The sequence below is a fragment of the Mustelus asterias genome, chromosome 1, assembly GCF_964213995.1.
Source record: "Mustelus asterias chromosome 1, sMusAst1.hap1.1, whole genome shotgun sequence".
In the NCBI taxonomy this organism is placed as follows: domain Eukaryota; kingdom Metazoa; phylum Chordata; class Chondrichthyes; order Carcharhiniformes; family Triakidae; genus Mustelus; species Mustelus asterias.
In genome coordinates, this window is record NC_135801.1 from 92,950,114 (window position 1) to 92,977,759 (window position 27,646).

Consider the following 27,646-nt stretch of genomic DNA (forward strand, 5'->3'; position numbering starts at 1 on the left):
GGGACACAGATTTAAAGTAATTGGCAGAAGGATCAGAGGGAAGTTGAGGAGAATATTTTCATCTAGAGGATGGTGGAAGTCTGGAACTCATTGCTGCAAGTTATAGAGGAAGAAACCACTTGAACATGCACTTGAGGCCTTGTAACCTTCTGATGAAGAGCTGGAAAGTGGAACTAGGCTGGAGTTATTTCTTGGACAGTACAGACATGATGAGTCAAATAGCCTCCTTCGATGCTGTAAATTTTTTATGTTTCTTTAAGCAAAATGTTATGGTTCCCCACCAGTGGATTTGCAGGTGGTGGGAGGGACCTTCTGCCACCCTCCCACCCACTTAATTACTGGCCACTTAAAGGCCACCTCCCATCTGCCCTCAATTTTAAAGTTAATTATTTGCTGTACCTGCATTCTAGCCTTTTGTGATTCATGCACAAGGACACCCAGATTCCTCTGCACCTCAGAGCTCTGATGTGGAGATGCCAGCATTGGACTGGGGTAAATACAGTAAGAAGTTTAACAACACCAAGTTAAAGTCCAACAGCTTTTGCTACCAAATAAACCTCAGAGCTCTGCCATTTCTCATCATTTGGAGAATATACTTTTTTATTCTTCTTGCCAAAATGGGCAATTTCACATTTTCCTACAGTATGCTCCATTTTCCAGATCCTTACCCACTCACTTAACCTATCTATATCCCTTTGTAGCCCCCTTATGTCCTCTTCACAACTCACTTTCCTACCTATATTTGTGTCATCAGTACTTTGGTAACAATTTCTTCAATTGCTTCTTCCAAGTAATTCATATAAATGGTAAACAGTTGAGGTCACAACACTGATCCCTGTGGCATACCACTTGTTACAGCTTGCCAACCTGAAAAAGACCCACCTATGCTTGCTGTTTGCTTTTTGTTGACAAGCCAATCTTCTATCCATGCCCTATAACATGAGCTTTCATTTTCTGCAATAACTTTGATGTGGCACATTATCAAATGTCTTTTGAACATCCACTGGTTTCCCTTTATCCACAGCACATGTTACTTCTTCAAAGAACTCCAATGAACTGGTTAAACGTGATTTCCCTTTCACAAAACCATGTTGACTCTGCCTAATTGCCTTGAGTTAACCCAAGTACTTCTGTAATAATAATTTCTAACATTTTCCCCACAACAGACGTCATTTCCTGCTTTCTGTCTCCCTCCTTTTTTGAACAATAGAATAATTTTCTATCTTCCAATTTACTGGGACCTTCCCTGGATCGAGGAAATTGTGAAAAATTAAAACAAGTTCATCAAATATCTCATTAGACACTTCTTTTAAGACCCTACGATGAAGTCCATCCAGGACCTGGGCTCTTGTCATTTACGATAATGGTTTTTAGACATTTAATTCCAGATTTTCAAATTCAAATTTGCTGTGGTGGAAGTCAAACTAGGTCCCCAGCACACTGCCCCAAGTCTCCAGATTACTAGTCCAATGACAAAACCACTTTGCCACTGCCTCCTCCGTTTACCAGACTAATACCTGGAATGGCTTGGTTGTCTTATGAGGAAATGTTGGATGGGCTAGACTTGTGTGTTTAGAAGAGTAAGAGATGATTTGATTGAAATATATAAGATCCTGAGGGGTTTTGACAGGGTGGATCTGGAAAAGATGTTTCCTCTTGTGAGCGAATCTAGAACTAGGGGGTCACTGTTTAAAAATAAAGGGTCGACCATTTAAAACAGGGATGAGGCAAAACATTTTCACTGAGGGTCACGAGTCTTTGAAACTCCTGAAAAGGTGGCGGAAGCAGAATCTTTAACCAACTTTAAAGCAACGGTGGATAGATTCTTGGTTTACAAGGGGATGCTAGGTTATCAGGGGTGGGAAGCAAGCAGAATTGAGGTTAGTATCAGATCAGCCATGATGTTAATGAGTGGCAGAGCAGGCTCGAGGGGCAGAATGGCCTACTCCTGCTCTATATTTGTACTAGACCACCTACACTTACCTACTCCTGGACTCTGGGATTGAGGATCTGGGAACTGCTTGCAGCTCTGGTCCTGCCCTCTGCTGCCACTGGCACTGCTGGACCTACAGAGTGCCAGCTAATCAGATTGGCTGGCAACTTTCTGAGGTGGGACGTCTGCCTGAGGGTGGGGCAGAAATCCCATTTGCAGCCAATTAGTGATTTCGGAAAGTCAAATGACTGTTGGACTGCAGTGATTGGCGGGGATGTGTTAAACTGAATTGTATTGTACTCACTGTTAGCTAGATGACTGCCTACTGTAACATGTTCCATTTGTCCCACTTCATTTTCTATAACTGCTTCTTTCTTTGTTGAACAGGAGATCTATTGATTGAGAAAGTTCTCTTTTGCGTATCTCAGAAATTCCTCTCCTTCCCTACTCTTAGCAGTATGTTTTCCCAGTCTATATGAGGGAAAGTAAAAATAGGATTAAAGTTACATTTTTAGGCCTCTTCTGTCCTTAATCCACCTCCTCATTTGGCTGTCTTGTCGAGAAACCCCCTGACCCTTCTCATTCAGACCGCCTAGTAAAAACCTGATGATGTCATTGGTACCCAGCATGCTCATCTTGAGAAAGAAAACAGGTTAAAATAACAACTTTGAGAGACTCTAGAGAGCGCAAGTGACCCGAATTGATTTAAATTGCCAAGTTCCCTGGTCTCAGTGAGGAAGATAGGATCAAAATTGTCTCCTTCAGCTTCGGAGAGTCAAACTGTTCGAGAAAACATGATTATTATCGAACTTCGGAAAGTATGAGCGTAGAAGATTGCAACTCTGGTAACCTAATGATATATGTCTTATTTTAAGCGTTTTGTAGGGAGGCAATTATATTGATTTCTGGTGGCTTATTTGGAAAAGAATTATGTATTTAGCGTTATGGAAATTTAATCTCTATTGGTCTCATGGCCCCGACTCAAGCCCTTGTGAGAAACAGCTATGGCAAAAAATGCATGAATGTTAATTACCACCTACCAGCCCAAGCTTGGATAATGTCCAGGGCTTGTTGCATTTGCACATGACTGCTTCACAATCTGAGTAATCATGAATGGTCCTGAACATTGTGCAATCATCAGCAAACATCCCCTCTTCGAACCTTATGATGGAGGGAAGATCATTGAAGAAGCAGCTAAAGAGACTGGGTCTAGGACACGACCCTGAGGAACTCCCACAGCGATATCCTGGGACTGAGATAATTGACCTCCAACAACCACAATCATCTCCCTTTGACACTTACCAGTAGATAGTTTTCCCCCAAATACCCCTTGACTTCAGTTTTGCTGGGGTTTCCTGATGCCACACACAGTCAGATGCTGCCTCGAAGTCAAAGACAGTCACTCTCACCTCGCCCCATGAGCTCAACTGTTTTATACACGTCTGGACCAAGACCATAATGAGGTCAGAAGCTGAGTGACCCTGGTGGTACTCAAACTAATAATCAGTGAACAGACTATTGCTAAGTAAGTGCTGCTTAACAACATTGTCAATGACCCCCTTCAATCACTTCACTGATGATCAAGAGTAGACAGAAGGTAATTGGCTGGGTTGGATTTGTCCTGCTTATTGTGGACAATTTTCCACACTGCCGGGTAGATGTCAATGTTGTAGCTCGACTGCAACAGCTTGGCTAAGGGTGCAGAAAGTTCTGGAGCACAAGTTTTCAGTACTATTACCAGAATGTTGTCAGTGCCCATAGCCTTCGCAGCGTGGAGTCCCTTCAGTTGTTTTTTGATGTCATGTGGAGTCAATTGAATTGGCTGAAGACTGGCATCTGTGATGCTGGAGACCTCAGCAAAGATGGATCATCCACTCGGCATTTCTAGCTGAACGTGACTTCAAATTCTACAGCCTTGTCTTTTGTGCTGATGAACTGGGCTCCCCCATCATTGAGAATGGGGATATTTGTGGAGCCTCCTCTCATGTTAGTTGTTTAATTGTCTACCACCTTCATGGTTGGATGTGGCAGAGCTTAGATCTGATCTGTTGGTTGTGGGATCACTTAGCTTTGCCTATTTCCTATTGCTGCCCCTGTTTGGCATCTAAGTGTTGTGACTTCACCAGGTTGGTACCTCATTTTTAGGTAAGCCTATTGTTGGTCCTGGCATGTCCTCCTGCACTCTTCATTGAATTAGAGTTGATACCCCAAGTTTGATGGCAATGATAGAATTGGGAATATATCGGGCCATGAAATTACAGATTGTGGTCGAGTACAATTCTGTTGCTGTTGATGGCCCACAGTAACTCATGGTTGCCCAGTCTTGAGTTGCTAAATCTGTTCAAAATGTATCTCATTTAGCACAGTGGTAGTGCCACACGCTGGTACTATGGTGACTTTTACCTAGTGCTACACAACGTGATGGAGGGTATCCTCAATGTGAATATGAGACTTTGTCTTCACAAGGACTGTACGGGTAATCACATTTATCAATACTGTTACAGACTTCACCATCTGTGACAGGTAGATAAGGACAAGGTTAGAACAAGGCTAAATATGCTTTTCTCTCTTGTAGGTTCCCTCACAATCGACCGCAGACCCACTCTAGCAGTTATATTCTCCAGGATTCAGCCATCTCTTCAGTAATGGTGCTACCAAACCACTCTTGGCGATGGACATTGAAGTCATGACATTCAATTTGTAATCTTCCTTTTGATTTTAAACAACTTTTATTAGGACCTGATCTGTGATAGTCTAATGGGAAGAGGTTATGTGCGTTATCGCTGGTCATCTTTCACATCCTTGAACATATTGTAACTTTCCACATTTATGGCCAAATCTCCTGCAACTTTTAGCATGGTTCACCAGACCATCTTTGTTCAATGTCTCTGTTGCCTTGTCAGTGCCTTTTGACTGCCCTGATTCAAGTCCAAACTGATTCTCGCTGAAGCATCTCTGCCAAATGATTCTTTTCCAACCGTGCACGTTTACCTCTAGTGTCTCCCAGTGATCCATTCTTGAGCATGTTGCCCTTTGGAGACATCACCAATATAGATGGTATGGTGTTCCACAAATAGCTAATGACACCCTGCTCTATATCCCCATAACGTTTCCTCAATCCTTTTCTAGCTACTGTCCTGATAGGCTGCTTCATTAGCATTCAATTCTGGACAAGCAACAACTCCCTCCAGCTAAAATCAGGAAGACTAAAGCCGTTGGGGAGAATTCTCCCATTTCGAGACCATGTGGGGTGGTGGGCTATTCTGGCAGGACTTGTCTCGCTGGCCAGAATGGCGAGATCCCTCGCCAGATTCTGCATTTAGAACCTCATTAACTATACACAGATGAGTTCCCCTCCTCCAACTGCCCTGGCAGGCTGAGAGCTGATTTGTCCACCCGCCCTCAGCTGACAGGTTCGAAGGCCCCGGCATCATATTTAAATACCAGTCCAGCACATTCATACCACCTCCTCCAACCTACCTGTCTTCATCAAACCATGCAGGATATCAGCAACCCAGAGGGAAAAGGATAGCAGCTTTAAGAAGAATTATGCACCTTGATTCATCCACCTTACCCCAAGCCCATCACCTGCGAGGTTCCCATGCTCCACTTGGGCCTCTACCCGCATTCTCTGAAGTTTTCATCCATCCCCTTCCAGTAAGTGGTGTGGTGTCCCTTTGACCCCCTTGGTTATGAGCTTTTCAGGCAGCCTTGTCAGCATCCAGCTTCCCTCTCCTTGGTCTTTCGTTGGCCTTCTATTGTTTGTTTCCTTCATCCACTTCCTTGCCCCTCTGCCTGCCAGCATAAGCAATTACACATTCCCCCCCCCCCCCCCCCCCACCCCACCCCCCCCTGTCCCTGGCCACCACCCCACGCCCCCCGAAATTGTTGACTTCAATATCTGTTCATTTCCATTGTGCAGTGCCTGGCAGCAAGCTAAAGCCCATTAAAATTAGTTCTAGAACAAATTTTACCCATTGTTGCGTGCTAGTTCATTCATGCAGGTATTATTGATTCAGCAAATACTGAAGTTACCATTGAGTCCATTAGATAAAACACAGCCAGTATCAAGCAATACTCATCCCCAGCGAATATGTTCCCTTTCTGACTTAACCCATTTACCGGGTTAAAGTCCAACAGGCTTATTTGGAATCATGAGCTTTCGGAACACTGCTCCTTCCTCAGGTGAGTGGAGGAGCAGCGCTCCGAAAGCTCGTGACTCCAAATAAACCTGTTGGACTTTAACCTGATGTTGTGAGACTTCTTCTGTGCCCACCCCAGTCCAATGCTGGCATCTCCACATCATAATCCATTTACAGTCTTACAATTCCCCATTCCTTGGAGCAGCACACTCACATCTGATTCAGGAGATTCTACATTTAAGTCCCACCCCATGGAGTTGATTATTCAATTTGGGCTGCCACTTAATGAATTCTGAGGGAGTGCTGCATTATAAAATGCCATTTTTCAGATGATATAATAAACTAAGATACTGTCTACTAGCTCAAGTGGCCATAAAATATCCTATGTACTATTTGAAAAAGAACCTATATCGTTGCTGTTTGTGGATTTTTTCTGTGCACAAATTGACTGCTACAATTTCCTACCTTACAGCAGTAACTTTACTTCAAAAAGTATTTCATTGGCTATAAAGCACCTTGGGACATCTTGGGGTTATGAAGAGTGCTATACAAATACAAGTCCCTTCTAATACATGAAAATTGTTGTCAATAGTATAAATACTTACCTCCTTGGGGAAAGAACTGTGCATAAATCTCTTTGAATGTCTCTTCATTGACTATCCCACTGGGACATTCCTGTGGATAAGCACAAACAAAATGAATAAATACTGAAACCAAATGTAATCTCACATTTATCTGCATATTAACTTCACAACCACAGCAAACTGTGCACTTTAGACATCAGTGTTTGTGCTCATAGTGAAGGAAAAGATGGATAGTACAAGAAATCATTTGTTGCTGTTGTGATTTCTAAAATGTCAAATTTAATTCTATTGTCTGGCACTAGAATCAGGGAGCTATTTAAATATTGATTTGGCTCCTGGTGCCATGCTGCATTTCCATGTTCTGCAAATTAGGAACAACAAATAGTTACTGGCTTGACAAATTGTGAAATTACCTGCACTGTTAGCGAGCAGGTGAAATATTTTCAGTACAGCTAAAATGGATTGTACAAATGAATTACAATTATCCAGTGATTTTCAACAAATGAGAGCTCCCGTATGTCAGACCCATTTTCTGCATCAGGACTTTGGCTGGCATTTTGAGACAATGCACAAATATCTTGCAGGGATTCTGTGTTGCGCCGCCTGCAGAAACATGTCACTTGAACCAAAAATTGAGATGATAATTAGATTTCTAGATAATGAATTATTAACCACAGTAGATATTTAGCCACTAGGCATCTTAATTGTTCTAATGTCGGAGCAGAAGATCATTGTAAATCTACAGAAAACTACTTTTTAAAAAATCACCACTTTAAACTGAAAAGTGTTATGTTTAAAGGTAGATATGTTCATATTCCACATGATCACACAACAATCAATTTCTAATGAAAGGTCGTTGACCCCAAACATTTTCTGTTTCTCTATCAACAAAAGTTGTCAAACGGGTGATTATTTCTAGCATTTTCTGTTTTCATTTGAGATTTCTGGTACTTTGCTTTTGAATTAATTTCTAATCTTTGTTCTGAAATTATATAACTTTTTGGTGATGCTTTACACAAGCACTATTATATAAAAACAATCGTTGAATTATAGTTAACTTCACAGTTGATTTGTGGTATTCTTGCCTTCTAAAGGTGTCTTAAGATGGCAGAGTCTTTTGGGCAAATGGCATGATATTTTGATGTTTTATGGTATGTTTGGAAGTCAGTTTACACAGATGATGATCTAAACAACAGGTTCTTAGTCTTATTTTGAAGTTTAATGTTTACTTATTAGTGTCACAAGTAGGCTTACATTAACAGTGAAGTTACTGTGAAAATCCCCCCAGCCACGACACTCCGGCGTCAGTGCGGGTACACTGAGGGAGAATTTAGCATGGCCAATGCACCTAACCAGCATGTCTTTTGGACTGTGGGAGGAAACTGGAGCACCTGGAGGAAACCCAAGAGCAGACACGGGGAGAACATGCAGACTCTGCAAAGACATTGACCCAATCCAGGAATTGAACTCGGGTCCCTGGCGCTGTGAGGCAGCAGTGCTAACCACTGTGCCACCCTATTATGTATGATCATCAGGGAGTTGAGGTGATAAATCAAGATACTTCCTCAACATAATGCAAGAGAAGGTGGAGGTTAAGATTGCTCTGTACCTCCTAGTGACTGTTTCACAGAGGACATCAACAGAATTCAGGGAGCAGGTTAGCTACTGTCCTTGTGGAGATACCTAACAAGGGACAAAAGAAAGGATGTTCCATTATTAACCACCCCAGAAGGAAAGACCAATTTGGATCAGTATGCTTATTCCCCATTTTTATTGTTTTTTTGTCCTTCTGGAATGTACAGTAGAAAACCAAGGCAGGCCTTTGAAACACCTGTTTACTTTGGAATAGACTGAAAGAAGACTTCCTGAAGCAACTTTCTTGGATTGCACCCTTCGTCTTGAAAACTGTGCAACAGCATTGTGGTTGTATGAATGGTAGCTCCTAACATACAACTCGTATCACCTACTCAATAATAACTTGCTCACCTGTTCCACCAAGGCCACTGAGCCCCTGCCCTCATTACAGCCTTGGTCCAAACATGGACAAAAGAGCTGAGGTCCAGAGGTGAGATGGGAATGACTGTCCTTGACATCAAGGCAGCATTTGATCAAGTGTGGCATCAAGGAGCCTGAATAAAATTGAAGTCAATGGGAACCAAGGGGAAAATTCTCCACTGCCTGGGGCTATACTTAGCACAGAAGTTGGAGTTATAGAATCATAGGATTTTGCAGCACCGAAGGAGGGTATTCAACCCATCATGCCTGCACTGGCTCCCGAAAGAACTACCCAGCTAGTCCCATTCTCCAGCCCCATCTCCGTAACCCTCTAAATTCATCACTTATAAATATGTATCCAGCTGTTTTTTGAAACCTCCTATGGAATCCTCCTCCACCACTCTCTCAGGCAGCACATTCCAAATCCCAACAACTCTGAGTAAAGAGGCTTCTCCTCATCTCACTCCTAGCTCTCTTCACTGACCATCTTGAAATTGTGACCCACTAGTCACTGACATACCAACTAGTGGAAACAGAATATCCTTTACCTGTCAAAATTGTTCATAATTTTGAAAACCTCAGTAAGATCACCTCAAATCTTCTCTGCTCCAAGGAGTGCAAGCCCAATTTCTCTAATCTTCACTTGTATCTAAAATTCCTCATTTCTGGTATCATTCTAGTATATCTCCTTTGCACTCTCTCTCGGGCTTTAACATTCTTCTTGAAACCTGTGCACAGTTGTTGGAGGCCAATCATCTCAGCTCCATGACATCACTGCAGGACTTCCTCAAGGTAGTGTCTGCGGCCCGACCATCTTCAGCTGCTTCATCATAAATTCAGAAGTGGGGATAATTGTAGGGTGTTCTGTATCAATCACAACTCCTTAAATACAGAAGCAGTCTGTGCCTGCATATAACAATACCTGAACTACATCTGGGGTTAACGTTAGTGGTACAAATACCAGGCAATAACTACCTCCAACAAGGGAGAATCTAACCACTTCCCCTTGACATTCAACAGCATTGCCATTGCTGAATCCCTCATCAACACTACTAATTACATCCTTGAAGAATTCCAGTAGATTTGGCGAGCACAATTTCCTTTTCATGTTGCCAGCAAATTATGTTTTTTCTATTTACTACAGCGCTACAAGAAATGCTACAATGAAATTCACATTATAATACCATTTGCCGATATTACAGGCAAGATACAGATATGTAAGACTTGTATTTTAACATTGGAATTCCCCTGGGTAATGCTTACATTACAGGTTCCAATGTAGTGTGAAACTACATCTGTTTGTCCTTTGCTAGATCCAAATTCTGATCACCAATCGGAAAGGCGACAGGAACAGATGCACATGTGCTGGCAGCGACAGAGTGTACCAAATGTGCATGCACAACTGTTCCTGATGTAATTACAGTCAGTGGTAGGCGTCACAGTGAAACAAGAAATTGCAAGTTCAAGTCCCACTCCAGGACCTACTGGCCACATAAGAAGTGTTTGTGATATGTTTCAACAGGTTGATAATGGGCCGACTAATCCTTCCCATTATTTCCTAGAGGGAGAAAGGAGTGTGTGAAATTAAAGAGTTATTTACAATAGAGACTAGTGATAAAAACAGAAAATGGTGGAAAAACTCAGCAGGTCTGGCAGTGTTTGTGGAGAGAGAAACAGAGCTAGTGTCTCGAGTCTGTATGCATCTTATTCAGAACTTCAGAGAATAGTTATGTTTGACTTTCTTCCAAATGACAAACTGTCCCATTTAAACAATGAAATCAATGATCATTACAACTGGTTTGTAATTTAAATGTGTGCTGCTCATTCTTAAAAGCCTATGTTTTCTTTACTTGATTTTGGCAGTATTTAGTTACCATTGCTAGTTGTTCTGAAGATATTAAGAGCCAGCTACATAGACTGGACTCACACAGATCAGGCACAGTAGCGTAGCAGCATCTTTCCATAGCACATTAATAAATCAGTTGGTTTTTATCAAAACCTGGCAGCTTTTGTGGTTAATTTGTTTTGTTCCCAAAAATTGCCAGGGGCCAAAACTTCCTCAGATCAATCAGTATCAGACTGCCACTCCGAAAAAAAATACTTACATAGGTTTTCTACTGTGCTTGTCTCACTTCTCACTTACTGACTCAGACCAGGCAGTGCAGCACTGTGCACACCATGAGGACAGTAACAGTTTTAACAACACCAGGTTAAAGTCCAACAGGTTTATTTGGTAGCAAATACCATTAGCTTTCGGAGCGCTGCTCCTTCATCAGATGGAGTGGAAACCTGCTCTCAAACAGGGCACAGAGACAGAAAATCAAGTTACAGAACACTGATTAGAATGCAAATCTCTACAGCCAACCAGTTCTTAAAGATACAGACAATGTGAATGGAGGAGGGAGCATTAAGCACAGGTTAAAGAGATGTGTATTGTCTCCAGACAGGACAGGAGGCAATCTGTGGGGGTTACTGATAGTGTGACATAAAGCCAACATCTTGGTTTAGGCCGTCCTCATGTGTGCGGAACTTGGCTATCAGTTTCTGCTCAGCGACTCTGTGCTGTCGTGTGTCGTGAAGGCCGCCTTGGAGAACGCTTACCCGAAGATCAGAAGCCGAATGCCCGTGACCGCTGAAGTGCTCCCCCACAGGAAGAGAACAGTCTTGCCTGGTGATTGTCGAGCAGTGTTCATTCATCCGTTGTCGTAGCGTCTGCATGGTTTCCCCAATGTACCATGTACATTGGGGAATGTACATTGGGGAAACCATGCAGACGCTACAACAACGGATGAATGAACACCGCTCGACAATCACCAGGTAAGACTGTTCTCTTCCTGTGGGGGAGCACTTCAGCGGTCACGGGCATTCGATTCGGCTTCTGATCTTCGGGTAAGCGTTCTCCAAGGCGGCCTCCACGACACACAACAGCGCAAAGTCGCTGAGCAGAAACTGATAGCTAAGTTCCGCACACATGAGGACGGCCTAAACCGAGATGCTCGCTTTATGTCACACTATCAGTAACCCCCACAGCTTGCCTCCTGTCCTGTCTGGAGACAATACACATCTCTTTAACCTGTGCTTAATGCTCCCTCCTCCATTCACATTGTCTGTATCTTTAAGAACTGGTTGGCTGTAGAGATTTGCATTCTAATCAGTATTCTGTAACTTGATTTTGTGTCTCTGTGCCCTGTTTGAGAGCAGATTTCCACTCCCTCTGACGAAGGAGCAGCGCTCCGAAAGCTAATGGTATTTGCTACCAAATAAACCTGTTGGACTTTAACCTGGGGTTGTTAAAACTGTTACTGTGTTTATCCCAGTCCAACGCCGGCATCTCCACATCATGACACACCATGAGGCCCAGCATCCGTGGATTGAAGAAGGGTATGCCCTCTTTTTACTGCACTAGCTGTCGAAGGTTGCTGGGGGATGAGCGGTGGTGGTGGGGACATTGGTTCGGGGGGGGGGGGGGGGGCGGGGGAGGTGGGTAATCTGGCCAAGTTGAAAGACGAATTTGGGTGAGGGCTAGAGGTGAGAGTCAGGCCCACAGGGATGGGGGGAGGGGGGGGGAATGAGAAGTACCTTGCAGATGGTGGGGAATACCGTTATGGGGGGGAAGGGGGGTGTGGGTGAGGGATGATGGTTAGTCAAGGGGTGTGGGGACAGTTCCATGTGTGGTGTCAGTCTGGATCTTCACACTAGTTACCCAGGGGTTTTAATTCTTCTAACATTTTCTGACTAACTATTTGCACTTCTGGGAAATTGCCATGCAAGTGCTTACCTGTGAACCTCCAAGGGGTAATTCCCAGCACATCTTTGGGGTATATCCCCACAATCCGAAGCTGGGGAGCTCAGAAGTCACAGTCCCAGATTTATTGACTTTGGGTTCACAGTTTGCCATAATGGGATTATGAGTCATGTACTCTGGGATACTAGCGCACTAATATAACCATTGCACTCTGTCTATCATCAGCTCATGGGTATTGCATGGAGATGTAAAGAATATATTAAGACAAATTAGTGAAACAAAAAAAAATGGACAATTGAGAGGGTGTGTAGTCAGGGGTCCATGTTAGCATGTTTTTAAGGAAGTATGATAACAAGAGTTCAACAATGCAAGAGTGAAATTAAAAAGGAAATTAGGAAAGCAAAGAGAAGACATGAAAAGTATTGGCAATCAAATTCAAGGAGAAGCCAATAATGTTTTATAAATACCTAAAGAGCAAAAGGATAACTATAGAAAGAGTAGATAAGGTTGTTAAGAAGGCATATGGTGTCTTGGCGTTTATTGGTAGGGGGATTGAATTTAGGAGTCGTAGCGTTATGTTGCAACTGTACACAACTCTGGTGCGGCCGCACTTGGAGTACTGTGTGCAGTTCTGGTCCCCACATTACAGGAAGGATGTGGAGGCTTTGGAGAGGGTGCAGAGGAGGTTTACCAGGATGTTGCCTGGTATGGAGGGGAGATCCTATGAGGAGAGGCTGAGGGATTTGGGATTGTTTTCGCTGGAAAGGCGGCGGCTAAGAGGGGATCTTATTGAAACATATAAGATGATTAGAGGTTTAGATAGGGTGGATAGTGATAGCCTTTTTCCTCTGATGGAGAAATCCAGCACGAGGGGGCATGGCTTTAAATTGAGGGGGGGTAGTTATAGAACCGATGTCAGGGGTAGGTTCTTTACCCAGAGGGTGGTGAGGGATTGGAATGCCCTGCCAGCATCAGTAGTAAATGCGCCTAGTTTGGGGGCGTTTAAGAGATCCGTAGATAGGTTCATGGACGAAAAGAAATTGGTTTAGGTTGGAGGGTCACAGTTTTTTTTTTTAACTGGTCGGTGCAACATCGTGGGCCGAAGGGCCTGTTCTGCGCTGTAATGTTCTATGTTCTATGTTCTATTACAGATCAAAACCCTAACTTGTGTGGAAGCGGAAGGTATAGACTTGGTTCTTAATGAATTGTTTGCAAAACCAGGTGTGCAGACATTGTAGTTGACAAGGAGAAATGTGAAATATTGGATGGGATAGCCAAAGTGTGAGAGAAAATATTAAAGGGTTTAGCATCTTTTAAGTGGATACATCACCAGGATCAGATGAATGTCTCTCAAGCTGCTAAGAGTGGTAAGGTAGAAAATAGCAGAGATTCAAACCATCATTTTGCAATCCTCTCTGGCTGCAGGCATTATGCTAGAGGACTAGAGAGCTGCTAAAGTTGTACCATTATTTAAAGAGAGAGGAAGGGATGTTCTGATTAGTTGCAAGCTGATCTGGCTAGACAGGGCAAATTATTGGAAAACGTTCTGCAGGACAACATAAATTATCATTTGGAAACACACAAAAGGCATTAGGGAAGGTGGTGGCGCAGGGGCATTTTCACTGGAGTAGTAGCCCAGGACCATGGGTTTGAATCCACCATGGCAGATGAAATTTGAATTCAATAAAAATCTGGAATTATGATTGTCATTAAAATCAATCTGGTTGTGTCCTTTAGGGAAAGAAATGTGTCATCCTGGTCTGACCTATGTGTAACTCCAGATCCACAGCAATGTGGTTGACTCTTAAATGGCCTCGCAAGCCACTCACTTCATGGACAATAAATGCCAGCCCAGCCACCGATGCCTGCATTCCCATGAATGATTAAAAAAATATATGAATCAAGGGCAATCTTCGTAAAGGGAAAGTTATATCTGACTAAACAATTTAATTTTTTAGAGAGTATCAAGGAGGGTTGTTGTGAACAGTACATTTGAAGTTGTCTACATGGATTTTAGCCAGCATTTTGACAAGATCCTACATGGCAGATTGGTTAGAAAAGTAAGGGTCCATGGAATTTTGCAGTGTGCACTAACGATTTGGACTTAAATGCAGGGGTTATGATCATGAAGTTCACGGATGACATGAAAATTGGTAGGGTGGTAAATAGTGAGAGGCTAGCTGTAGACTGCAGGAAGATATCAATGGACTGGTCAGGTCGGCAGAGCAGTGGCAAATGGAATTGAACCTAGAAAACTGAGGTAATGCACGTGGGGAGGGCTTACAAGGTGAAGGATTACACTATGAATGGGAGGACCCTGAAAAGAACCTTGGAGTACATATCCACAGGTCTCTGCCGTTGGCAGGACTAGCAGATGAGGTGGTTAAGGAGGCATATGGGATACTTGCCTTTATTAGCCAATGCATAGAATACAAAAGCAGGGAGTTTATGCTGGAACAGTATAAAACACTGGTTAAGCAACAACTGGAGTACTGCATGCAGTTCTGGTCACCACATTATAGGAAGGGTGTGATTGCACTGGAGAGGGTGCAGAGGAGATAAGCAGAATGCTGCCTGGGTTGCAGGGTCTGAACTATGAGGAAAGATTGGATAGGCTGGGGCTGTTTTCCTTGGAGCAGCGAAGGTTGAGAGGGGACCTCGTAAGAAGTGAGGAAGGAGCAGGGCTCCGAAAGCTCATGATTCCAAATAAACCTGTTGGACTTTAACCTGGTGCTGTGAGATTTCTTACTGTGCCCCTCAGTTCAACACCGGCAACTCCACATCGAGAGGGGAACCTGATAGAGGATAGATGCAGCTATAAAGAGCTGTGCACGCATCCAAACAGACCATACACAATAGGTGCCTTCAAGCAATAAGAATGACCATCCGGTATCCTGTCAGAAACATATACATGAAATGATTGACAAAGCAGAAAATGACAATGATGTGAATGATGAGATGAAGAGTGGTGAACACATGTTTCATAGAAATCTTAGATGCTAGCATACCGTCTGAAGTGTTTCTCAAGATTCAAATTCTATGCTCTAAGAAAGTTGGTAACTATTCATTATTGGCCAAAATTGACACAGGTAAAGTGCCAACATATTAACTTTGTGAATTCTGAAAGACATGTACCCATAGACAGGGTGGCCATGGCAAAACCTACTGCTGTGAGATTTTTAGCAAACCAAAGTTCACTAATTCCATGGGCAGGATCCATCATTCCTGAGAGCAAGTACAATCAATTCTCCTGGGTGTCCCAGATGTTTTACATTGTGGACATTAAAGGCCCAGTGATTACAGCTCTAACGGCAGGTCGAGACCTCAGACTAGTCACAATCCATGGAGTCAATCAGGTATCATCTGGCAGATCAACCTCAAATGACTCTTTTCACCTCAGCTCATTACTTATCAAAATATCTAGAATGTTTGACAAAATTACCAGGTTCAAGAGAGCTGCAACATTACACTTAAAGGAGAATGCAAGTGATCCACCACATAAGTGCAGCATCCACATACAAGACAAACTGAAGACTGAACTAGACAAAATTGAGAAAGATGAAATCATTAGAAGAATACAAGAGCACACAGATTGTAACAGCTCAATCACATGTCAAAGGAGGACCGATCATTGACAGTGTACCTAAATCAATGACATTTAAACGCATCTTTGAAATGTTAGCTTACAAAATACCCACATTACAAGAGTTAAATTTGAAATTTACATGTGCAAAGCTTTTCTCAAAGGTTGATGTCAAGCATGGCTATGGTTCAGTACATCTTGGGGAGAAGTCCCAAGTGATTACTATATTTCATACCCCATTCAAACAATACTGTTTCCAATGACATCCGTTTGGGATATCTGTTAGGCAGGATCTCTTTCAAGCTCACATGGATTGTATTACATGGACTCTACCTGGTTGCGTCTGTATTGCAGATGATATAGCTGTTGTGGGAAGCTAGAATTTGATGCAATGAAGGATTGGTGTTCAACTGAAATGTGATATCAATATACAATAGATCAATTTCTTCAATTCTATTTATTCCAGTGCATATGCCTAATCCAAGTAAAATAGAGGATAATAAAGCCATGCTAACTCCCCATGATAAAGATGTTTAGGTTTCTTTAATTTCTTGTCTCCATATATTCTCAATTTCACTTGAAAAACTTCATTGATAAGGGGATTGTTGAGACAGGATGTGTTTTTCCTGTGTCAAGAAAACCAGCAACAATCATTATCAGAAGCATTAACATTGCAATGTTACAATCCGATGGAGATAACTATCCTGGAGATAGATGCCTTTCAGAAAGATCTGGGATTATGCATTCCATTAAAGGGCAAATTGATTACATTTGCTACCTGTAATGCAATCCAACTACTCCAATGTCAAGCTGAAACTTTAGTATTTGGAATCATGTGCTTTCATCCCTATCTATTTAGCTAAAGATTTGTGGCAGACTCTGACCACATGTCACTGGAGATGATTTTGTGAAAATAATTGACCAGTGCACCATCAAGATTGCAATGTCCCTTGATAAAGATTCAAAGTCATGATCAAGATTAGGTACAAATCAGGTACCTTGATAGTTACACTGGGAATACTGAGCAGATGGCTCAACACAGACATAACATAAGATACATCCTTGGATCTCCAACTGGCTTCATTGACAGTGAAGACATTTTCCAAATTGTTCTGGTACATTTTGCTCAACGTAAATGTGAGCAGCTGCAAGAAGAAATATCGAAACATTCTACACTACTGAAACTGTGGAAGACCATCATAGCTGGATGACCTGATTAACAGTATGCCTACGAACATGTGGGACCATCTTGGCCTTGTCAGGACAAGCTAAGCATCTCCCAGGGAGTCATTTCTAAATAAAAACAGAAAGTGTTGGACAAACTCATCAGGTCTGACAGCATCTATGGGGCGAGAAACACGGGTAACATTTCAAGTCCATATGACCCTTCTACAGAACTGAGGAGGGATAGGAATGTAATTAATTATATACTTGGAGGAGGTGGGGCAGAAGAGGATGACAGGAATAGGTTGGAGGAATGGCAGAGGTTGACAAAGGTGCTGTGAACACATGACAAAGGTGGTGTTAATGTTGCCCGTAAGGACTGAAGGAGCGCTAGTCGTGGAAAAAGTTAAGATAGAAGAAAGTGTTAATAGGAGTGCTCAGGGGGACAGGTGGCTGTGTTGGGAGGGGTGGAGTTGTGTTGGATCAAGCCAAATGAACCAAGGGACAAAAGCGGGTGGTCAAGCTGGAGGGGAAAGTTCACGGTCTAAAGTCATTGAATTCAAGAAGTCTTTCAACATGCCTAATCAGAAGATGAGGTGTTGTTTTCCAGTTTAGGTTGGGCATCACTGGAGCATTGCAGCAGGCCAAGGACAGACGTGGGCAAGAGAGCAAGATTCTGAGCTAAAATGTCAATCGACCGAAAGGTTGGAGTCATGCTTGTGGGTGGAGCAAAGGTGTTCCGCAAAGTTGTCACCCAGTCTGCGTTTCGTCTCCCCAATGTAGAGGAAACTGCATTGGGAGTGCGGAATACAGTGGACCAAATTGGAGGAGGAGGAAGTGAAATGCTGCATCATCTGAAAGGAGTGTCTGGGCCTTTGGATAGTGAGGAGGGAGGAGATAAAGGGGCAGGTATTGCAATTTCTGTGAATGCAAGGGAAGATGTCTTGGGAAGAGGATGAATGGTTGGGGGTGATGGAAGAGTGGACCAGGGTGTCACAGAGGGAGTAGTCTCTGTGGATTGCTGACAGGGGGTGGTGAGGGGAAGGTGTGAAGTTTCATATGGATTCAAAACATTAACTTTGTTTCATTCTTCTCAGATTCTGCCAGATCTGCTGAGTTTATCCAGCATTTTCTGTTTTTATTTCAGATTTGCAGCATCTGCAATGCTTTGCTTTTATTCGAATCATTTGTAAAGGTAGGCAGGTCATCAGACTGGAAACTTTGTGACCTGATGTTTTTCAACAACTTCATCACTCACACATGGGCATAGATTTGACGATAAAACTCAGAATACAGACAGTCTATTGGCCAGGTATGAACAATGACATTGAAGTCGTCTTCAAGATGTGTGAGGCATGTCAAGAACATTTGCCAAGTCTGCACAAAGCACCATCAATACCACATGAAATTCCTTCCCATCCTTGGTCCAAAATCATGACTTCATCATTATCATACTTTACCAAGTACCCCTTATTCAACAATTACTCATTTTCCCTCAAGCTCTACCATCACACACAATTAATTTGTTGTGTCTCAAGAGATCATTGCAGATTACGATCAACAATTTATTGGTAAGCCATTTCAGGAAACATGTAAGAAGTGGAACTTCAATGACACCATTTCTCCTCTTTACCTGAGATCTAACACCTCACTAAATGAATGATTTGCAAGGTGATTTTTAAAAAATTCATTCATGGAATACAGGCATCACTGTCTAGGCCAGCATTTATTACTCATCCAGAATTGCCCTTGAGAAAGTGGTGACGAGTTGCTTTCTTGAACCACTGAAGTCCCTGTGGTGCAGGTGCACCCACAGAGCTGTTAGGAAGGGTGTTCTAGAATTTTGACCCAGTGACAGTGAAGGAACAATATATTTCCAGATCAGGACAGTGAGTGGGTTGGACGGAAACTTCAAGGTGGTGGTATTCCAAGTATCTGCTGCCCTTGTCCTTCTAAATGGTAGTGGTGGTAGGTTTGGAAAGTGCTATCTAAGGAGATTTGGTAAATACCTGCAGTGCATTTAGTAGATGGTACGCACTGTTGTTACTGTGCATCGATGGTAGAAGTTTGTTTGTGGACATGGTGCCAATTAGGTGGACTGTTTTGTCCTGGATGGAGTCAAGCATCGAGTGCTGTTGGAGTTGCACTCATCCAGGCAAGTCGAGAGTATTCCATTACACTCCTGACATGTGCCCTTTTAGACTGTGGACAGACTTTGGGGAGTCAGATTGTGGGTTGTTTACCACAGGATTCCTAGCCTCTGACCTACTCTTGTAGCCACAGTATTTATATGGCTAGTCCAGTTCAGTTTCTCAGACCATATGAAATAGGAACAGGAGTAGGCCATTTAGCCCTCCCAGCCTGCTCCGCCATTTAATAAGATCACGGCTGATCTAACACTCACTAAGTCCACTTTCTGCCTTCTTTCCGTAATTCTCAATTCCCCTATTGATTAAAAGCCTATCAATCTTAGCCTTGAAAATGTTCAAGGACTCAGCCTCCACAGCTTCCTGGGGTAAAGAATTCCAAAGATTTACCATTCTTTGAGAGAAAATTCTTCCTCAAATCCATCTTAAACGAGCACCTTCTTATTCTGCAATTATGACCTCTGGTCCTATACTTTTCCATGAGTGGAAACGTCCCCCTGTTACAATCCCAGTTGCTGTTGTAACTGGAAGGAGGATCCCAGAATGGAACCCCAGCTTAGATGATCATAACAGAGTCCCTACATGCAGAAGGAGCCCAACCCCAAGGAGTCTGTAGAGAGTCTCCGACAGAGCATCCTACCCAGGCCCACCACTCCGCCCTATCCCTTAACCTCATACATTTACCCCACTAATCCCCTAACCTACACTAAGCCTTCTCCAACAAAGAACAAAGAACAATTCAGCACAGGAACAGGTGCCTTGGCCCACCAAGTTTGTGCCGACACAGATGTCTCTCTAATCTAATATTTTCTTGCCTCTACGTGGTCCGTATACCTCTATTTCCTGCCTATTCATGTATCTATCCAGATGCCTCCTGAACATTGTTATAGAATCTGCTTCCACCACCTCCTCCGGCAGCCGGTTCCAGGCATTCACCACCCTCTGTGAAAAACTTGCCCCTTACATCTTTTAAACAAAGGGTCATCTGGACTCGAAACACCAGTTTTTTTCTCTCCTTACAGATGCTACCAGACCTGTTGAGATTTTCCAGCGTTTTCTCTTTTGGTTTCAGATTTCAGCATCCGCAGTCATTTGTTTTTATCTTTTAAACTTTCCCCCTCTCACTTTCAACCTATGCCCCTGAGTAATTGACCCTTCAACCCTGGGAAAAAGACTGACTATCCATTCTATCCAAGCCTCTCATAATTTTGTAAACCTCTATCAGGTCCCCCCTCATCCTCCAATGCTCCTATTAAAACAATACAAGTTTGTTCAATTTTTCTTCATAGTCCATAACCTCCAAACCAAGCAACATCCTGGTAAACCTCTTCTGCATCCTTTTCAATGCATCAACATTCTTCCAGTAGTGTGGTGACCAGAACTACACAATACTCCAAATACGGCCTAACCAAAGTCTTATACAGCTGCAACATAATTTTCCAATTCCTACACTCAACGCTGCGACCGATGAAGACCAGCATGCCATAGCCTTCTTGACCACCTTATCCACCCGAGTTGCCACCTTCAGGGAACTGTAGATCTGCACGCCTAGATCCCTCTGTATGCTAATATTTCTAAGAGCTCTACCATTTACTGTATACTTTCCTTCTGCAGTAGACCTTCGGCCCAGGTCTCCAGCCGATTTATATCCTGCTGTATCCTCTGACAATCCTCCTCACTATCCACCACTCCCCCAATTGGATCTACAAATTTACTGATCAGAGCACCTACACTTTCCTCCAAACCATTTATATATATTACAAACAACAAAGGCCCCAGCACTGATCCTTGTGGAACACCACTGGTCACAGACCTCCAGTTAGAAAAGTACCCTTCCACTGCGACTCTCTGCTTTCTATGCCCAAGCCAGTTTTATATCCATCTTACCAGTTCACTTCAGATCCCATATGAATTCACCTTATATCAGCCTGCCATGAGGAACCTTATCGAAAGCTTTAGTGAAGTCCATGTATACAACATCCACTGCCCTGCCCTGGTCAATGTTTTTTGTTACTTTCTCAAAGAACTCAATCAAGTTTGTGAGACACGACCTCCCCTTCACAAAACCATGCTGCCTAGCGCTAATAATTCTCTTCCAGATGGGAGTACATCCTGCCCCATTATCTTTTGCACTGATGTGCTAGGTTCCCCCTTCACCAAGGATGAGGATATTTGTGGAGCCTTCTCCTTCAGTAACTTGTTTAATTGTCTATCACAATTCAAGACTGGATGTGGCAGGATTGCAAAGCTAGATCTGATCTGTTGGTTGTGGAATTGCTGATCTCTGTCTCATATCACTTGCTGCTTATGGTGTGCAACATGCAAATGGACCTGTGTTGTAGCTTCACCAGGTTAACACCTTTTCAGGTATGCCTGGTGATAGTCCTGGTATGCTCCCCCCCCACCCCCCGCATTCTTCATGGAATTAGGCTTGATATCCTAGTTTGATGGTAATAATAGAGTGGGGGCCATGCAGGGCCATGTGGTTGAATACAATTCTGCTGCTGCTGATGGTTCACAGTGTCTCAGTGTTGCCCAGTCTTCAATTGCTAGATCTATTCGAAATCTCTCTCATTTCACACTGCATCTGCAGCAGGCATGGTGTGGATGATGAGGTCAAGTATTTTTTTTCCTTCCTGTTAGTTCCTTCACCAACATCTGCAGACCCAGTCTAACAGCGATGTCCTTTCGGACTCAACTAGCTCAGTCAGTGGTGGCAGTACCGAGCCATTGTTTCTGATGAACATTGAAATCCTGCACCTAAGAGTACATTCTGTGCCCTTATCACCCTCAGTGTTTCCTAAAAGTGGTGTTCAACAATGGTTTCATCACTATCATTAGACTTTTAATTCCAGATTTCTTTTGAATCCAAATTAAACTGTTTGCCATGGTGGGAATTTGAACCCAGGTCCCCAGAGCATTATGCTGGGTCTCAGCAACAATACCAATGTGCCACTGCTTCCCCAGTTTTCAAACATGGACAGACCAAGCAAGATACACACACTGCAATGTTACGTCTGATAGCGACATCATTAAGTGCCATGAGGTTCCATCACCAACAGAGCTCATGTTTGGCAGACCAGTGTGTACCAATTTACTAACTCTTTTACCCATCCTACTCTCTCAGAAACTAGAGAGCAAGTTTAGAAACTGCAAGAAGATGATGAATGTGCCAGTGCAGAACTGCAGAATTTATAGTTGGGTCAACAAGTTCCCAAGAAGGATCCCATAGAAGGCTCATGGTAACCAGGTGAGGTGACAAGGATTTCTTTCAGAACCAAGATCCTATTAAGTCATTACACACAAAGGCGTAATGGTGAGGCATAACCGAGGACAAATCAGAACCATTCCAACTCCTCAACCATCGTACAGTCCTACTGCATCTAGGAGAAGTTCCCAGATGCTACCGGGAACAACATCTGAGAATGACAATCCCACAAATCACTGTGCACAATTCAAGAAACCTCCAGACAAGGTTAACTTTACAAAATCTGTGTGTACCCGCAGATTACCTTGATGCTTTAGAGCTCATAGATTCGTCAGTTCTGTGCATCTAAACATGAACATGTATTGTAAATAGTTATACTTCTTCAAAATGGAAGAAAATATGGAAGAAAGGAAAGGGGGTTGGTGTTATATGCCTTTGAGGGATAGTAGCATGGCAGCAATGGAAGGGAAATGTGCCATGCAATCCAGTCCTAGGTTGACTTTTGCTTTGTGCAGAGCACACACAAAACTCTGATATTTTCAAGCTTTATACCTATGTATATCTGTTCTCAAGTACCTAGTTTTAATAAATGAATCCACAACATGTTTACCCAATCCCTTGTGAGTGATCAAACGTTCTATCATTATAATGACATATTTCCTGTCTGCCGAGTTGGCTCCTTAGGGGGCACTGCATGGCTGAATTTCTAAGCTGGGATCGGTTAGAAACTGGCCATTCACGCCTTTTTTTAGATCATGAAAAAAATATAGTGCTGCAATATAAGCAAGGGCATACAATATGAATATTTGCATTTCCAGTCGTATCATCGAAATAGAAATATAATTATGTTGAATAAAATGCAACATATCAACTTGTCTCATTTGGTCTCACTTCATTTCTGGATCAGAAATGGAGTACATAATTTAAACTGACATCGGAAGATTGCTGCATTATCCAAAGCACCAGATCTGAAATGGAGCTCTGATAATTTAGTTGGACAAGAAAATTCCTGTGATATTATTTGAAAATGTTCAGAAAATTCTCCCAATATCCTAACAAAAGTCATTCATCTTGTTGCCATATGTGGGACTTTATTGTGTGTAAAATGACAGTTGCATTTATTCAGATAGCAACTGCATAATCTAATTAATTGGACGGGCAATTCTCAGAAATATAATTAGGTACGAGTTCTTTCTTTATTAGTTCACTACTTGCAATCTGAGAGTGGAACACAAATTTTTGAAAGTAATACAATAACCATCGGGGACTTCAATTTTCACATATAGTGGACAGACCAAATTTGCAGCACGTTTTGAGGAGGAAATCACAGAATGTATTCAAGATAATTTTCTCAATCAGTACATCAATAACTTTGTAGCAAAGGGGCTTCTGTGGGTGAGTGCCCATGATATGAAATTTTATGTTGAGTTTGAGGACGATTATCTCACAGGCTTAGATCATACACCTAAACAAAGCAAACTGTGTGAGGGTAATTTTGCTCAGGTAAATTGGGACACTGCATTACAAGATACGAACAATGCTGTATGATGAAATGGCAGGAGTCATGATAATGGGGGAATAAAGAAATGATGTGGAGATGCCGGGCGTTGGACTGGGGTAAGCACAGTAAGAAGTCTCACAACACCAGGTTAAAGTCCAACAGGTTTATTTGGTAGCAAATTTGCTACCAAATAAACCTGTTGGACTTTAACCTGGTGTTGTGAGACTTCTTACTGAATAAAGAAATGGCAGAGACATTAAACAAATGTAAAAGGGGTGGGGGAGTTGCACTACTGGTTAAGGAGAATATCACAGCTATACTCCGGGAGGACACCTCGGAGGGCTCATACAGCGAGGCAATATGGATAGAGCTCAGGAATAGGAAAGGTGTAGTCACAATGTTGGGGGTTTACTATAGGCCACCCAACTGCCAGCGGGAGATTGAGGAACAGATGTGTAGGCAGATTTTGGCAAGGTGTAAAAGTAGCAGGGTTGTTGTGGTGGGAGATTTTAATTTCCCCTATATTGACTGGGACTCACTTCGTGCTAGGGGCGTAGATGGGGCAGAGTTTGTAAGGAGCATCCAGGAGGGCTTCCTGAAACAGTATATAGATAGTCCAACTAGGGAAGGGGCCACACTGGACCTGGTATTGGGGAATGAGCCTAGCCAGGTGGTCGATGTTTCAGTAGGGGAGCAGTTCAGGAACAGTGATCACAATTCAGTAAGTTTTAAGGTACTGATCATAGAATCATAGAATCATAGAAACCCTACAGTGCAGAAGGAGGCCATTCGGCCCATCGAGTCTGCACCGACCACAATCCCACCCAGGCCTTACCCCCACATATTTACCCACTAATCCCTCTAACCTACGCATCGCAGGACTCTAAGGGGCAATTTTTAACCTGGCCAATCAACCTAACCCGCACATCTTTGGACTGTGGGAGGAAACCGGAGCACCCGGAGGAAACCCACGCAGACACGAGGAGAATGTGCAAACTCCACACAGACAGTGACCCGAGCCGGGAATCGAACCTGGGACCCTGGAGCTGTGAAGCAGCAGTGCTAACCACTGTGCTACCGTGCCGCCCCATAGATGAAGATAAGTGTAGTCCTCAAATTAAGGTGCTAAACTGGGGGGAGGCTAATTACAACAATATTAGGCAGGAATTGAAGAATGTAGATTGGGGGCAGATGTTTGAGGGCAAATCAACATCTGGCATGTGGGAGGCTTTCAAGTGTAAGTTGATAGGGATTTAGGACCGGCACATTCCTGTAAGGATGAAGGATAAGTAGGCAAGTTTTGGGAACCTTGGATAACAAGAGATATTGTGAGCCTAGTCAAAGAGAAAAAGGAAGCATTTGTCAAAGCTAGGAGGCTGGGAACACATGAAGCAAGTGTGGAATACAAGGAAAGTAGAAAGAAACTTAAGCAAGGAGTAAGAAGAGCTAAAGGGGGTCATGAAAAAGCATTGGCCAGCAGGATTAAGGAAAATCCCAAGACTTTTTACACATATATAAAGAGCAAAAGGGTAGCCAGGGAGAGGGTTGGCCCACTCAAGGACCAGGGAGGGAATCTATGTGTGGAGCCAGAGGAAATGGGCGAGGTATTAAATGAGTACTTTGCATCAGTATTCACCAAAGAGAAGGACTTGGTGGATGATGAGTCTGGGAAAGGATGTGTAGATAGTTTGAGTCATGTTGAGATCAAAAAGGAGGTATTGGGGTTCTTGAGAAACATCAAGGTAGACAAGTCTCCAGGGCCTGATGGGATATACCCCAGAATACTGAGAGAGGCAAGAGAGGAAATTGCTGGGGCCTTGAGAGAAATCTTTGTATCCTCACTGGCTACAGGGGAGGTCCCAGAGGATTGGAGAATAGCCAATGTTGTTCCTTTGTTTAAGAAGGGTAGCAAGAACAATCCAGGTAATTACAGGCCGGTGAACCATACATCAGTGGTAGGGAAATTTTTGGAGAGGATTCTTCGAGACAGGATTTATTCCCACTTGGAAATAAGTGGATGTATTAGTGAGAGGCAACATGGTTTTGTGAAGGGGAGCTCGTGTCTCACGAACTTGATTGAGTTTTTCGAGGAAGTGGCGAAGATGATTGATGAGGGTAGGGCAGTGGATGGTGTCTACATGGACTTCAGTAAGGCCTTTGACAAGGTCCCTCATGGCAGACTGGTGCAGAAGGTGAAGTCGCATGGGATCAGAGGTGAGCTGGCAAGGTACAAAACTGGCTCGGTCAAAGAAGACAGAGGGTAGCAGTGGAAGGGTACGTTTCTGAATGGAGGGCTGTGACAAGTGGTGTTCCTCAGGGATCAGTGATGGGACCTTTGCTGTTTGTAATATATATAAATGATTTGGAGGAAAATGTAACTGGATTGATTAGTAAGTTTGCGGACGACACAAAGGTTGGTGGATTTGTGGATAGCGATGAGGACCATCAGATGATACAGCAGGATATAGATCAGTTGGAGACTTGGGCGGAGAGATGGCAGATGGAGTTTAATCCGGACAAATGTGAGGTAATGCATTTTGGAAGGTCTAATACAGATAGGAAATATATAGTAAAAATGGCAGAACCTTTAGGAGTATTGATAGTCAAAGGGATCTGGGTGTACAGGTACACAGGTCACTGAAAGTGGCAATGCAGGTGGAGAAGGTAGTCAAGAAGGCAAACGGCATGCTTGCCTTCATCGTCCGGGGTATTGAGTTTAAAAATTGGCAAGTCATGTTGACGCTTTATAGAACCTTAGTGAGGCCGGAATTGGAATATAGTGTTCAATTCTGGTCGCCACACTACCAGAAGGATGTGGAGGCTTTGGAGAAGGTACAGAAAAGATTTACCAGGATGTTGCCTGGTATGGAGGGCAGTAGCTGTGAGGAGAGGTTGGAGAAACTTGGTTTGTTCTCACTGGAGCGATGGAGGTTGAGGGGAGACCTGATAGAAGTCTACAAGATTATGAGAGGCATAGATAGAGTGGATAGTCAGAAGCTTTTTCCCAGGGGGCATAAGTTTAAGGTGCGAGGGGCAAGTTTTAAAAGAGATGTACGAGGCAGAGTTTTTACACAGAGAGTGGTGGGTGCCTGGAACTCGTTGCCGGGGGAGGCAGTGGAAGCAGATACGGTCGTGACTTTTAAGGGGCGTCTTGACAAGTACATGAATGAGATGGGAATAGAGGGATATGGTCCCCGGAAGCGTAGGGGGTTTTAGTTAAGTCGGGCAGCATGGTCGGTGCAGGCTTGGAGGGCCGAAGGGCTTGTTCCTGTGCTGTACTTTTCTTTGTTCTTTGTTCAAATAACTTGTATTTGTTTTCATGGTTAAAGAGACAAAAAGCTTTCCAGAAATAATGGGGAATCAAGGACAACTTACCCTCTTTTTTTGTAATACACTGATTTACTTAAACACATTCAATATTAATTTCTTTTGCACAACAGTATAAGCATGGTAATTAAAGTGGCCAAGTTGGAGGGCGGCACAGTAGCACAGTGGTTAGCACTGCTGCCTCACAGCGCCAGGGATCCAGGTTCAATTACCGGCCTGGGCCATTGTCTGTGCGGAGTCTGCACGTTCTCCCTGTGTCTGCGTGGGTTTCCTCCGGGTGCTCTATAAATAAACTTGTACATGGCCTCTGGGAGAAC

The 27,646-nt window shown here is 43.2% G+C and overlaps 1 protein-coding gene across 1 annotated transcript in view; it reads right to left on the reverse strand.

The window, feature by feature from the left end:
- kcnip4a (potassium voltage-gated channel interacting protein 4a) overlaps positions 1–27,646 on the reverse strand; it is a 320,366-nt gene that overhangs the window by 30,474 nt on the left and 262,246 nt on the right. The window contains exon 3 of the mRNA XM_078218120.1: positions 6,681–6,750. Coding sequence (XP_078074246.1) covers positions 6,681–6,750 — 70 coding nt within the window. The remainder of the gene's footprint in view (positions 1–6,680; positions 6,751–27,646) is intronic.